Source organism: Mesoplodon densirostris, chromosome 8 (assembly GCF_025265405.1).
Source record: "Mesoplodon densirostris isolate mMesDen1 chromosome 8, mMesDen1 primary haplotype, whole genome shotgun sequence".
Taxonomy (NCBI): Eukaryota; Metazoa; Chordata; class Mammalia; order Artiodactyla; family Ziphiidae; genus Mesoplodon; species Mesoplodon densirostris.
The window spans coordinates 38831930-38846526 of record NC_082668.1 but is presented as its reverse complement, the minus strand read 5'-3'; the positions used below and the strand labels follow the sequence as shown (position 1 = coordinate 38846526).

Here is a 14597-nt window from a genome sequence, read left to right as displayed (position 1 = left end):
GAAAGAGGGTAAGATAATTGGGGCAAGGAGACTTTACTTGAATTTGTCATATTTTATTCCCCCTATTAAAAGAACTTAAGTAAATATGGTAAAATGTTAACCTCTATTAAATTTGAGTGGTAGCTACATGGCTATTATTATTTGTAATTTTCTGTGGTTGAAATATTTCAGAATTAAAAAATTTAATAGTAATAGATGGAAACCCTTCTAAAATGAAATTACTTACAGGCCAAGGTGGTGGGACAGAAGCTACCTCTGGAGTAGGAAAATAAGCAACACCATTATGATAAGTGTAAGGATATCCAGTTGAAGTTGATAGATACATTGTTCCAGCTGCTGGCATTATACTGGAACCTAAAACAAAGTGTAAATAGTAATAATTGAAATGTTCAGTTTAACATTTAAAAATGTAATTTCTGAACAATGGAAAATGTTTACCTTAACACATATATATAGCTACAGTAAAAATTGAATGTTATAAGTTCTTTAAAAAATTCCATGTTAAAGTACCTTTGAAATATATATTTTCAAACTCACTACCTTAGAGCTTTTGTTAGCTTAAGGTAAATGAAAGAAAAAGAAACAAGTTTAATAAGGAATACTAAAAATTCACCAATTCAGATTTTAATACTAGTATAATGAAACACAAAACTTAACAATTGAGATTATTATCAGCAAAGTCATTATTTTTACAAATATAAATTACATACAATTTAGAGTTTCCTGAAGACTACACTGTAGTGAAGTTCCTAAGATCTTAGTAAGACTGTCTATTTGTAAAAGGCCAAAGAAGATGGAGGCAGTGAAATTAGACAAAATTCTACTTTCCTCAAGACACTTGTTCCACCTTACAAATTCTTTGGATCTACTATCAGCAAGCACTCACTCATGCTATGACTATATTTTATTCTCTAGTCTCCCTTTGCTACAACTGCTGCTATTACAAACATGACCACAGACCTTTATGTTGCTAATTTTGGGTCCTCATCTCTTTTGCTAAGTGAAAGTTATATATACTCCTCCCCCCAAAATTAAAAAAAAATTCTTTTTTTTGTCAGGAGGAGACTTTAAAAATTTTATATGCCAAGTTAGATTTAAGTACTTGACCAACAGGTTATATAAATTACTGAACTGGCAATCCTCCTTCCACTATACTAGTGCTTCTCAAAATTTAAAATTCATTATAATAACCTAGACAGCTTATTAAAATACAAATTCCAGGTCTTTCAAGAGATTTTGATTCAGGAGGCCTGGGATAGGGCCTGAGGAACTGCATTTTGACAGATTCCAAGTGAACTGTTGGTGGCTGCAAACCACACTGTAAGCAGCACTGACCTGCCACTCTAAATAGCACTACTACTTCTCAGCTTTCATATTTTCACCACATTTTATCTAGTATTGTTATAGCATATTTTAGTGGTTCTTAATCCAATGCTTTTGAGAATCTGATGAAAGCCACAGACCCTTTTCTCAAAAATACATATATTCAAACAAAATTTTGCATGCAATTCAGAAGGTTCATGGATTTCCCTCCAAAGATCATCAAGAAACCACAGGTTTATCTGTTAAATAAATAAATTTTGAGTGATTACTATTACAAGGCATTAAACTAGGCCCTAGTGATACAGCCAAAAAGAAAAAAGAAAAAAATTGGGCATGCCATGGCCTCTATTTTCATAGAAGTTAGGTTCTGGTAAGGAAGACAGTCATTGGTTAATTACACAATTAATTAAATACAATTTTGATAAAGACATGAAGAGGTAGTATAGGGTACAGTGGTGAACATTTCAAATATATATATGTATATATGTAGCATCTGTGAGGAAATGACATTTGTTTTGGGCTGAGCTTTAAAGAATGAATGGGGGGCTTCCCTGGTGGCGCAGTGGTTGAGAGTCCGCCTGCTGATGCAGGGGACGCGGGTTCGTGCCCCGGTCCGGGAAGATCCCACATGCAGTGGAGTGGCTCGGCCTGTGAGCCATGGCCACTGAGCCTGCGTGTCTGGAGCCTGTGCTCTGCAATGGGAGAGGCCACAACAGTGAGAGGCCCGCGTACTGCAAAAAAAAAGAATGAATGGGATGGCAAAGATGATTCTAGGTAAAGAAAATAGTATATCAGGAATATGGTTAAGTTCTGAAACTGAGGGAAGGCTAGATGGCTAAAGCATGGAAAGAAAAGAGAAGGAAAGCTCGAAATAATCAGAGAATAACATGATAAGATGTGCACTTCTGAAAGATCACTCTGGCTGCCTTGTGTGTGATAGGTTGGAAGGTAGCAAGACTGGATTCAGAGAGACCAGTTAGGAGGCTTTTCTAGAAATTAAGGCAAGCAAAGTGGGTAGCTGGGTCTAGAATATTGGTAATGGAGATGGAAAAGAAGTGATAGATTTGAAAAAAATGAGATAAGAATCCCTTATATTTTGTAAATATACCTTTAATACTTATTCTTTCTCTGTAGAAAAGTAAAAGTAGCTTTGGAGTCAAACTGTCCTGGATTTGAAGGCTAAAGCTACCATTTGGTTAAGTTATTTAACCCCATACTTCTCAAATTTGGGCCTAGCATGGTTATGTCAGGAAATATGAAAAGGCACAGGCTGAACACGGTGATCTTCTTACAGAATCAGTCTTATTCAAACAATTATTTTTAGGAAACATTTTAATAAACAATACAGTGTTATAGAACAGAATCCAAACTGCGCATGAAGTTTTACATAAACCATGAGACTTTAAAGAAAGTTTAAAGAAAATTAAAGAATTTAAAGAAAATTTAGAATTCTGGTATGGTGCCATTGGGTTAAGACCCACAGCATGACCAGATTAACTCTCCTCTACATTTAAGATTATTTCAGCAGAAATGTTTCTAAAACAATGACTTTACCTTTATAAGCTGAATTTTCTATTTACAAAAATAGAACAAATAATACCTCACAGATTGCTGTAAAGATTAAATGAAATAAATGAAAACCCATAACATTGACCCTTGCACTGAATAGTTCTTAAATAACTATTCATCTGTTTGAAAGCATTCAGCATAGTGCTGATTTATGTTCTATTTTTAGCAACTTGTGGGTCATAATATGAACATTACTAGTTGTTCCTACTGATGGTGATAATGGGCTAAAGAACTGTTATTACATGTTACAGCTTAACTCTTGCAACTAACAATAGTAGTCTGAAAATATTCAGGATTCTGCCATATTTACTGCATTCCATTTTGGAATATCAACTTACTAAGGACACTTCAGTTATCTTCTAAATTAACAAATACTAAGTCAAAACTAAACTTGATATCTGTTAACTTCTAAGTCAAAAACAAAACAGTCCAAATGAGCACAATCTATTAATTTGCTAACAGATGTACAATATCCACCTAATGTCTTAAACATCCCAGTAGACATTAGGACACAGCTAAGGAAGAATAAAAAATTGAGTTACAAATTTTATGCAAAGTTTCTCCTTCTAGCCAAAGATTCTGTTGGAGATTTTAATAAGTATTATAGGTAAAATGTTAACTGTAAAGATGTCTAACTTAATAAATGGGAAGAGTGAGGAAAAAAAGAGTAGAGTCAAAAGCATTACCAAAATTTGAGGAAGGCATCTAACTTAGCCAATTCCTAAAGCTTCAGGGATTGTTTCCTCTGTTAATTATGATACATGTGGTTGGGATACAGTACGTACCATATGACCAGAGTTTCTGATATTTGTTCTATATTTTCACTTTCTGTAATTTTACTGTAATTTTAAATTACTTTGTTAATTAGAACATTTTCTAAATAGTAATTAACTACTTTTAATTTCTTTTGTAGTTTTAAACTATATTTTTATCATAAAAGATTTTTCCTTTAAAGATATAACTATATGGAATATAGTTAAACATCATTATTTATATAAATTTTGCCTAGCCCCCCCCACCCTGCAAACTAATATATTTTAATTTGTGGTAAGAAATATTCATTTGACCACCAACTTCACTAAATGTACTTTATTAAATGAAAGAAAGCTGATATTTTAATGAAGTTCTATTAAAAGTCTAATATTTCAAAAAAGAACCATGCAAAAATACTGAAAAATACATTAGTTCTCAATACATACGAGGGATCCCTACTTGTTGTTTTCTTATTGCTGGACCAATGTTCAGTTTCCTGTCCTTGTAATTAAGTTTTTCAGCCTAAAATAAGAAAAAATAAATTATTTTATTATCATTCTTTGAAAGCGGCAAGGCATAGTGGAAAGGACAAAGTCTTTGGAGTTAAATAGATCTGAGTGTGAATCTTGGTTCCAGTGCTCTGACCCTAATTCCTCATCTAGCGATTTACTAGTTATTAGTGTATGTGAGCAGACAGGTGAAAAATTTGAGTCGCCTTACACACGTGGTCCCAGCTAAGGTCAAATAGGGTGACACTGTTTTCTTTTTCCATCTTCTATACTGTAAACAATTGTCCTTTTCATGTTCTATTTAGTGTCATGTTTTTCACATTTTTGTGCCTTATGTTGGTAGTTTTGCTATTTAAAATGGCCCTCAAGTATAGTTCTGAAGTGCTTGCTAGTGTTCCTAAGTGCAAAAAGACTGTCATGTGCCTTAATGGAGAAAATATGTGCTAGCTGGATTTAATTCAGGCATGAGTTATAGTGCTGTTGGCCACGAGTTCAGTGTTAATGAATCAAAAATATAAATTAAATATCTTTAAACAGAAGCACACATAAGACAAAGTTACGTATTGATTGGCTGATGAAAAGATTGTGAGCAGAAGCTTGTGGGAACCTAGGCCTGTATTCTTCTAGGTGCAGCACTTCAATATTTGCTAATTCAGTGTTCGTGGTGATTTTATAGAACACACCACTACAAATAATGAGAATCAACTGCATATGACTTAAATACAATTTAAATAAAATTTTTTCCTAAAAAACTTAAATGTTACAGTTGCCAAATTTAAAGTTATTATATATTGAACTGCAGGCTATAGACTTTTTCTATGAATGTTCTTAGTTTATATAAAGTTTTTCAGAGGAGGGAAATGATCTCAGATAACCTCACTCTAGGAATCTACATTTGTAATGTTTTTTAGGAATTCAAAATGCTATTAACACTTCAGGAAAGATACATCCTTAAATTCTTAGTTTAAGCAAATAAAGTGAAAAATTATATTATAACTTCACAACCATACTTACATAATTATTTGGAATTTGTTTTTCTGCAGATAAAGTTTCTCTTTAATCTTTTTTTGTAATTCATTTTTTTGGAGACCAATGTCAATCTTAAGATGCAAAGAAGATAAAAACTTTTTTTTTTTTAGCAATCAATCATTGTACTGGAACCCTACTATTATTAAATTAATACCTTAAAGGATTAGTTTCAAAGAAAGAAGTTCTAAAAATTAAGTTAAATACACCAAAATATCTTACCTTTTGTAAAATTTTTTGTGCATCTTCTTGTGTTTCAAAAGTGACAAAGCCATACCTAAATAAATGTATTAATTATTATCTTAGAACATTACATTGGAGTTATATTAAGATAAATTTTTTTTTTTTTTTTTTTTAAAGAATGGGCCAGTGCGGGGGACTTCCCTGGCAGTCCAGCGGTTAAGCCTCTGCACTACCAGTGCAGGGGGCATGGGTTCGATCCCTGGTTGGGGAACATCCCACATGCCTCAAGGTGCAGCCCAAAAAAGAAAAAAAACAAAAAAGAAAGAATGGGCCGTGGGAGGAGTGAACATTTTTTCTTGATGCACCAGCATGCAAAACTTAGGAGAATCATTCACAGCTTAACACTGTCACCTCCTCTTAAAGGGAGGGGCCTAAAAGAAAAAAAAAAAAACCCGGGGATATTGAAACAGTTTCAGACCTGAGCTGTAAGTAAGGCAGGAAAGCATGAGAGATTTGTATTCTGGTTTACAAATTGGGATGCAATAAATTTCAGTGCAGAGCAGTAATCTCCTTTTAAAATGATAGAAGTTTGGTTTAAATAGAAATCAAAGTAGAAGAAAACCTTTAAAAATTTAAAAGTTTCAACATAATAAAATTTTTTATGTTGGTAAATGAGTATACAAACATATTATTTACTATTATCAGCATATATAAACTGATAATGCAACTATTAGTATATTTCCCAAATAAAATCAATTAAAAATATGTACAACCCAGACTTTATATATGCTTTTTCATGTATACTTGTTACCTTCAGAGTATAAAACATACGATCAAGACACAAATACACAATGTATGCCATGTCCAAAAAGCCAAAATAGGTAGGAAAAAAGGAATGAAAGAAATAAAAAAGTATATCTCCCCAAAATGTAATCTCTATTTGGATAACTTAAGGAAACTCTTCTGAGTAGTGCTAAACTATTATTTTCCTCAATTCATAACTACTATTATATAATTATGTACTGTATAATTAGTAAACATTTACTGTTTCTTCAATTCAAAATTACTGTATTATATATGAATTTTCTTTTTCAACAAAGGAATTTCTTTTTTTCTATTTGCCCAAACATTAAACAAAGGCTAAAGAAATATTTTTACGCTATTATTAGTTTTTTTTTTTTGGTAGAACACATATACCACCCTGTGGAAAAAGCATAAAATACAGTCTACATTTCTATGTGTGTTTTTCAATGATTAAAAAATGTATATTACAAATTCTATTAAGCCAAATAAAAGAGGTACAATCTCACTTCATCCTAATATTGATTGTCAGTCTCAGGAAATATCTCATTTGTTTAAAAATAACCTCTGCAGGATCTCATCTCTTCCAAAGTGTCCACCTGTCATACTTACATGTAGTTTCCCACTAATATAATTTTCCCTCCACCTTATTGGTCCCTTCCTTTATGCCTATAAGTATGTATATATTGTCTTTTTTTTCAGGAAAACAAACAAAATCCTTCATCAATTTCTTTAACTTTGCAGTCAAACTTCTTAAGCGAGTACCCTATGCAAACTACCTTTTTCTTCTCTGGTATTTGGCTTTTGAATATACCAATCCACTGAAACAGCTCTAAGGGCACTAGACAGTTCTAGACAAATCCTACTGCTTTTCCCCCTTAATTTTCATTCTCCTTGATTTGGCAATTAAAAATCATTCTCATTAAGAGTTATATTTCTCAGATTAGTCCCCTAATTAGGTCTTTGAGGCACAACCTATGGACATTCTTTTGTGTCAGCCTTTTTCAAGTAAAGTTCTCTCTAGTCTAAAGCAGGTATACAATTCCAAAAATATCAGATTCCTTTAGTTTCTGGTTCCTTGGCTACTGGACAAGAGCTACTCGACATTAAGTGCTTATTACCGAACAATGAGTGGTCCCTCAGCCTTTGCAAGAATAACTTTCCAATAAATTAAGGAATATTATAGTGTCAGCATTCCTCCAAAATACACAAACACACACACACTGAAATCAAAAGGTAGGAGGAAAGAAGAAGGCATGAAACTCTCTTTTAAAAAATGGAACCAAAATAAATTAGTATACAAAACCTAGTAATCCAATAAAAATACAGTTGTCAATTCCATGTACTATCTATAGTGATACTAACCCTTTGGACACTCCAGCTCTGTCATTTACAATCTTCACTTCTTTTACAGACCCATACTGGGAAAAAAATTTTCTTAAATCATTTTCATTTGTCTAATGGTATAAAAAGAAAACACACAAAAACCATTTTAATTGATAAAAGATGAAACAACTCCTATGCTTGGTTTGGAGACACAAAAGGTAACATAAATAACAATATGGATGTAAGAATGCCTCTCATCATAAAAACAGTGCATGAAACCACTAGGTTATTAAAATCAATATGAATACTTTGCTTTATGCAGAGTTGTTAATACTATGTCGTTAAAATATTACACTGCAATAAAATATTTTAAGCTGAATTTTTAAAAAACTACAAAGAAAGCTCACTATTTAAAGGAATTCTTGTTCTCTAGTTAGCCAGTTTTTAATAAAATTGTACTAGGCATGGCTATAACTATACTAAGGGCATACTACTATTGGTTCTTGTGGTTCAGAGAGGCCCACAGTCATAGCAGTGGAACTAGGTTATGCTGGCCTATACCAGTCACTCTATTTTAATCAGCAGAGTCCCCAGGAAAAGTAAGGTCTTAGGAAGGAAATATATTTCCAAAAGTAGCTGAACTCAATTTGTGATAACAACAGAGAGGCTACAAGATTTAAAGTTTCTAGATGCTTTATCTGTACTCAATATACATGTCAGCTAAATACAGACATTATGATGATATGCAAAAAAACTGAGTCATAATTAGACTATCATGTATAAGATGCCTACAAATATGGTTTGGCATATCTGGTTTTAATTGAAATAGTCTCATAATAGACCCATATCACCTTTCTCTAGAGTATTCACACTAAATTCATTGCAATTTCATTTTCTGGTTCAGCTATAAGTGTTTGCCCCCAAGAGGGACTTTAAATATCCATAGAAAAAAATTTTCTTTATATATCTAGGAAAAGACATGCCTAACAGCAGAGCAATATTTCTTGAGTTCCACTGCTACTTCACTACTTACTGGTTTTTAGTTGGTAACCTAAAGCCTGCTAAACTGGATGATGACAAATACTGAGTTAATCTGAGAATAACTTACTGCCTCATTTCAATAAACACAAAATGGAATCAATGTCAGAATAAGGTTTCTATTAGAGACTTGAAAACAAATTAATTCAAACTATTCTCTGATAGAAAAATCACTAGCTCAATTTTGCAGCTCCATTTCTTTGCTGAAAAGTAAGGAGACAGAAAGTCAAGATGATTAAATATTAAAAGGGATGGGCTGTAGGGTTCTAAAAAGAAGAATTTTAAAAAGTTTGAGACTGCTTGCTACTATGTTAAAGTATTTCCTTGCTGGAAATTACCTATGGTTTTGCAAAAGGTATAAGTATGAGGGAGAGAACCCTAGCAGTTATGTTAAAGCTATGACTGTATTGTAACAATGGCCCCCAAAGTTCATATTGTAGCTGATTGGCTTCAATAAAAACCTACACTAACCTAGCCATATAAATTAGTACATTTATTGATTATTTATTTAAAAATATACTAAGCTAATATAATATAAATTCTGAACAAGAATATTCAACTTGAATATTTATGGTCAGCTATTAATATTTTCTACAGAAACAGAAAATTTTTTAAAAAAATAAGCATTTTATAAGAAATTATTTTCCTTAATTTATTTTTAGTGAACCAATCACATACTTGCTTAAGACTCACAGTTTTGACAAATACATTAAGTGTAACATTTATCTTGAGCAGGAAAAAAGTAATTCCATACAAATTGTGAGAGATTGATCATTGGAAGATAGCGAGTATTAAATGTCAAATATCATACCCTAATTGCACATTTTTTTTAATTAAGACAACTGTCCCTGAAATTTCCAGTATGTAATATGGAAGCTTGGAAATCCTTCGATATATCCACTTGGAAGTAAGAGTGTTCCTAAATTATCCATGCTTGCCTTTCCTGTAGGTGTTTAACTACCACCTCCCACATGGTGGTGCTGCAAAACATCTCACAAAACTATGCCTCTCTGAAAGAGTGAAATGGCTGATTACATTATTTAAACATATTACTGTTAAAATGCTTTATTCTGACTAGGACACAGGCCTTTTTTAGTGATCAAATTCTAAATTAGGTGATAGAAAGCAACGTACAAAAGATAGAAGTCTAGGAAGTTACTCAGGAGTCTAAGATGAAAGTTGGGATAAAGAAACAGGATTTCATAAAACTGCTCTGTTTTTGTTTTCTTTTTCCTTAATTGAGTCTTCTTTTGAAAATTATAATCACTCATTATTTGGGCTATTAGAGTATTATATAAAAAAGTATAATTAGTGTGGTATGGTGAAATAAAGCATGTGGAGATATGAGTCAGAAAAATAGAATTCTAGTTTTCACTTTGTCACTAAGTAGCTCGGAGCCTATAGATATGTCAGTGAGCCTCAATTTCCTTGTATGTGAAATTGGACAATTATATATACTCTATTTAACCTACATTGTTGTTGAAAAGATTCTTTATATTAAGACAATTTGAAACCTACTAATCATTATGCAAATAGCAAATATGTTATTATTTTTAAAGTTGCAGGAAGAAACAATTTCTGAGAAATAAAACACTTCTAATACAAAGAATACACTATGTTGCATGCATAATTAGGTACCTTAAAGTCGATTCCTCCTACAAAGATGCGGTTAGGGATCACTGTTCCATATCTTGGGGCACTCGTTGGGTTATTCAGAGGCACAGGTGACACAGGATTAGGGGATGGAGATAATGAATCTGTTTGCATCTGATTTGATGTTTGCTGTAAAATAAAATTCTTTTAAACTCTTAGTACTGGGTATAAGTTTTGATGCAGGATGAAAGCATATATCCTTCAAAAAGAAGTCATTGACAAAATGTAGTATTTCAGACTTTAATTTTATGCTAATATTATGAAGATTATAATTAGAGCTAATAACTTTTGGGGGCAACAAAAATATAAGAAATGTAGAATTCATTCCTCTACAGAGACGATCTTAAATCTTAAATATATTATTTAAACATACATATGTTAGTTATTATTAACTGTACTATTTAAATATTATAAGCATTAAGGAGGAATATTAAACTCAAAAAGAAGTGTGAAAAAGAGAAGAGTAACCCTGGACAGCTAGCAGCTGGCCTGGCACAACCAACTAGGCCCTGGTGTTAGGAGTTGGCCGGGAACTCACAGCTAGGCTGTGGTGTTCTCTTGTTAACAGAACACCAACATCGGGCAAGGCTCCTCTGTGATTGTGATGGATGAAGATAAAAACAAGATCACTCCATAAACATATCTGTACATAGACAAAAACAAAGGCATTGCCCAAACCACAAGAATGACCAAACATCCTTCTATCCTACCTGATAAGACCACTCCTTCTTTATCAATCACAGCTTTAGCTTCAATCTATTTTTGTCTCCTAGGTAAGAATTAACATACCCAATCATAGAATTACTCCCACTTCCTGACAACACGTATTTCAGAGTAAAGCCCTCTTCATTAAATCCTCTCTAAAAAGTGCTTAATATAAGCTTAAATCCTATAATAAGTTCTTCTAACACCTTCTTGCTGAGAGGCTGCATGGTGTATGTTCTTCTTTGTTGTTAATTCAGAAGATCCAACTTTAATAAACTGCAGGTGAATTTGTGATGGTCTTTGGCTAAAGGGCATTGACAAGTCAACAGATTCCGACACAAGTTCACAGTTTTTCAACTCTAAAGTCAAATTTTTAAAATGCACTTGGCAATTGGAAAAGTGGACCGATTTAGTAAAAAAAAAAAAAAAATTGTATACCTATAACTCATAGGTATAAAGTTTTATACTAAAATTTTTATACTAATTTTTTCTTTATGCTAAAGAATTGAGCTCACATTCATATGTTCACAATTCTAAGTCAGGGGACCTAATTTAGATTTTAATAAATATATATTAACATATACACCTTTGCACAATGGCAAGATAGTAGACTCCTCAGGTACATCTGAAGAAAAACAAGGCTTGAGAATAGAATTTTAAAGAGAAACCAATTTAAGAACTTGCTAATTATTCTCCTTCTGGGAAAATGAAACAGACTTTTGAGACCCTAAATGAGTGCTTCAGAAAGCTTGGAGTTGATGATTTAAATTCTCTGAGAAACAAATTCATGAAAATGAAGTTCCAACTTAGATAATGGAGTTGTTCTTTTTCACATTTGCTCTCCTTTCACTTCATTGGCCAATAAAACCATAATCCCTAAATTAATCTCTGCAAGATGTACAGAGAAATGACTAGGCCAGTAGTGACTATGGGGCTATAGGCTGGACCTTCTGGGCTCTATTCTCCATCTAGTCTTAAGGGGGAAAAACACTCCCTAGTAAGGGAGTTCATAAAAACATCTCTTAAACCACAGAGTCCTCATATTTAATAATTGCTATGTTGTAGTTGCCAATTAAAGAAACTGGGAATCCTAACAGCATCCTCCCTGGGCATCTGGACGTTATTTGTAACTTCAGTCACTGTACTTGTAAGACGTAGTGCCCAGACTGGATGATTCTGGGGTACTTAGTTTTACTTTTCAACTGTAGATTTGTATTGCTAGAGATAATAGAACAGCTCTGGTAGATACAATCTTTTCTCTCTGCCGGGTTACAGAATGTAGTCATTACCTATTTGCAAAGTTAAAAAAAAAATCAATCTTCATGAAATTCTCTTCTTAAAAACAAAATGAATTCAATGGATGAACTCTTTTGTTCCAAATTTGTTTAAATAAAAGTCAACTCCATTAGTTTTCATTAAGAGAGGAATGACGTGAATGGAAGGGAACAGAGTGCTTTACTTCCAATCTTGAGAAATCAGTTAAATGATACCGAGGAAGGAAAAACATGAACTTTTTACATATCACTCACTTCATTCTTCATTTTCTAAGACTCCTGTTCTATTGTGGGTTCCAACTGTTTTATTTTTCTCCTTACCACTTACCAACATGTAATACCATGTAATTTATTTATTATGTTTGTTGTCTGTCTTTTTCCACTATAATATAATGTTCAAGAAAGAAGGAAGAGGGTTTTGCCTGTTTTGTTCACTGCAGCATCTAAAGTAGGGACCATATATAGCATGTGTTCAATAAATATTTGTTGAACGAATGAATAAATGAATAATTTCTTCCTGCTCACGATATGCCAACCCTTAGGTTGTGGGCTGAAGACTACAACATGAATAAAAGCCTAGAAAATATTTTAATCTTGGTAGTAACAAGGCTCAGGTAGATACGATCTTTAAGTTCCTCAGAGAAGGTTAGCGGTTCACTGAGTTAATTAAGAAAGCCTCAAATTCTGCTGGCAATAATTCTGCAAACGTATGAAAATCACTTAGATTGGTGCTGTTTTGGGGTTAGAAGTAAGGGTCCTTAGTAAAACTTCTTGTACTAGTTTATTTAAAATTTCCTCCAAAGTAATGTGCCCCCACTGCCTCCTCCCCTCTAAAATTAACCTCGAAATCTATCATCTACTTTGCCAACAAAGACAACAGGAAAAGGGCGGGCTAACCGTTGCAGTTACGGCCTGCGTGCTCCTTCCCCTCCGAAGCCAGAAAGCTGAGGCACTGGGGGAAATGGCCGAGGCGACAACTCCCTTGGGTTCTCTCGGGTCATCGTGAACTTGATCACTGCCTCGAGGATCCACCCCCTCCCCACCAAAGTGAGGGAGGGAAAAGAAAGCTAGCCAGTGAGAAATTTTGCCCTGCAAACCCGCCAGCAGCAGTGGCGGGAACCCTCAACGGCACCGACCCCGACGCCGGCCTAGTGTGCGGCCTGCCCTGCGAGCCTCGCGTGGCGCTCGCTGATTGGCTGCTGGCGGACGCCGGGCGGGGCGCCGTGCGGGGCGCGGCGGCACGTTACTGCAGCCCCTCGGTCCTAAGTGGTCTCCCGCCCAGCCCTGTCTGGCTTGGGCGCGCACCTGGTGCTAGAGGTTCCGGTCCGGGGCACAGGTACCCGCTACCCAGCCCCGCTCCCGCCCCCTGCCAGGTCTCTCGGGCCTTCTGGTCCCCCATGACCAGTCGAGGAGAGGAGGCATCAGCCGCCGGGGCAACGCCTCAGGGGGGTGGCTGGGCGGAGTCCGGTGGGAGTGAGCGTCAAAGACGCAGCGAGCCTAATTTCGGCGGGAAAGCTGTTTCTCTAGCCTGGACCCGGCCTGGTGCACAGGGCCCAGCCACCCACCGCCTCCCGGTCGCTGCCGAGGTCTCCCAGCCCATCTACACCCCGTCCAAGCCCCGGTGGCCGGACCTTTGCGACCCCGCGACACAACCCGACGGGGCCTGCAGGCGGGCCGCTCTTCGCGGCAGTCGATGGGGCTCCCTGACCACGTTACCTCCCGACAAAATCGCAGGCTCTAGACTCGCCCTTCCAGCCCCTCACAGACGGAGTCCACATTGCTCCTTCTTCCCACAACTCTGAAGCCCAGGACTCCGGGCCTTGACCGCCTTACTCACCGCCCCGGACTCGGTCTCCATCTTCCTCTCTGTTCTTCAAAAGCCAGGGGGAAAGGAACAGAAACCTAAAGTTTGAAAGCACCTTCACACCCAGGAAGCAACACCACGTTTCCCGACGGAGACTCTCTCCCCCTGGCGGCGACGGCGTTGGTGGCAGTTGCAGGGCCGCAGACTCGGACCCGGGGCCTGAACCTGCCACCCGGGGGTGTGTGGGGAGGGGCAGGCGGCGTCGCCTAGGGCGGCGGACGGCGGTGCGGGCGGGCGCCGCAACCCGGGGAGGGGCGCGGACGGACGGGTTTCGGCGGTGGCCAGTGGTCGCCGAGCTGGGCCGTCTCAGGGGCAGAGCGTACAGCAGGTCGGGGCGGGCGTGGGGTGTGCGGAGCGAGGGCTCCCTTCTGGAGCCACTCTCGCCTGTTTTCGAACGGCTGGGGAGGAGAGAGCGAACAGTTATGCAGAGTTCCATGCACCGCACGCCTTTCACGCCTTTCCTTCTCCCCTTTGGAGAAAAGTTGGCCTCTGGGACTGGTGGGTTTCGAGAGGTGGAGGTGACCTCAGGCTTCACTAAGGTGCAAGAAGCCTGTTGAGGGGCGACTTCGGAAG

General features: G+C 36.4%; 1 protein-coding gene across 1 annotated transcript in view; it reads right to left on the bottom strand.

The window, feature by feature from the left end:
* Positions 1–14018, bottom strand: part of BOLL (boule homolog, RNA binding protein) — a 31396-nt gene extending 17378 nt beyond the window's left edge. Inside the window, exons 1-6 of the mRNA XM_060106749.1 lie at positions 13998–14018; positions 10167–10310; positions 7530–7621; positions 5403–5457; positions 4092–4167; positions 227–354 (exon numbers count right to left, since the gene is read on the bottom strand). Of these exons, the coding sequence (XP_059962732.1) occupies positions 227–354; positions 4092–4167; positions 5403–5457; positions 7530–7621; positions 10167–10310; positions 13998–14018 (516 nt within the window). The remainder of the gene's footprint in view (positions 1–226; positions 355–4091; positions 4168–5402; positions 5458–7529; positions 7622–10166; positions 10311–13997) is intronic.
* Positions 14019–14597: the final 579 nt, after the last annotated feature.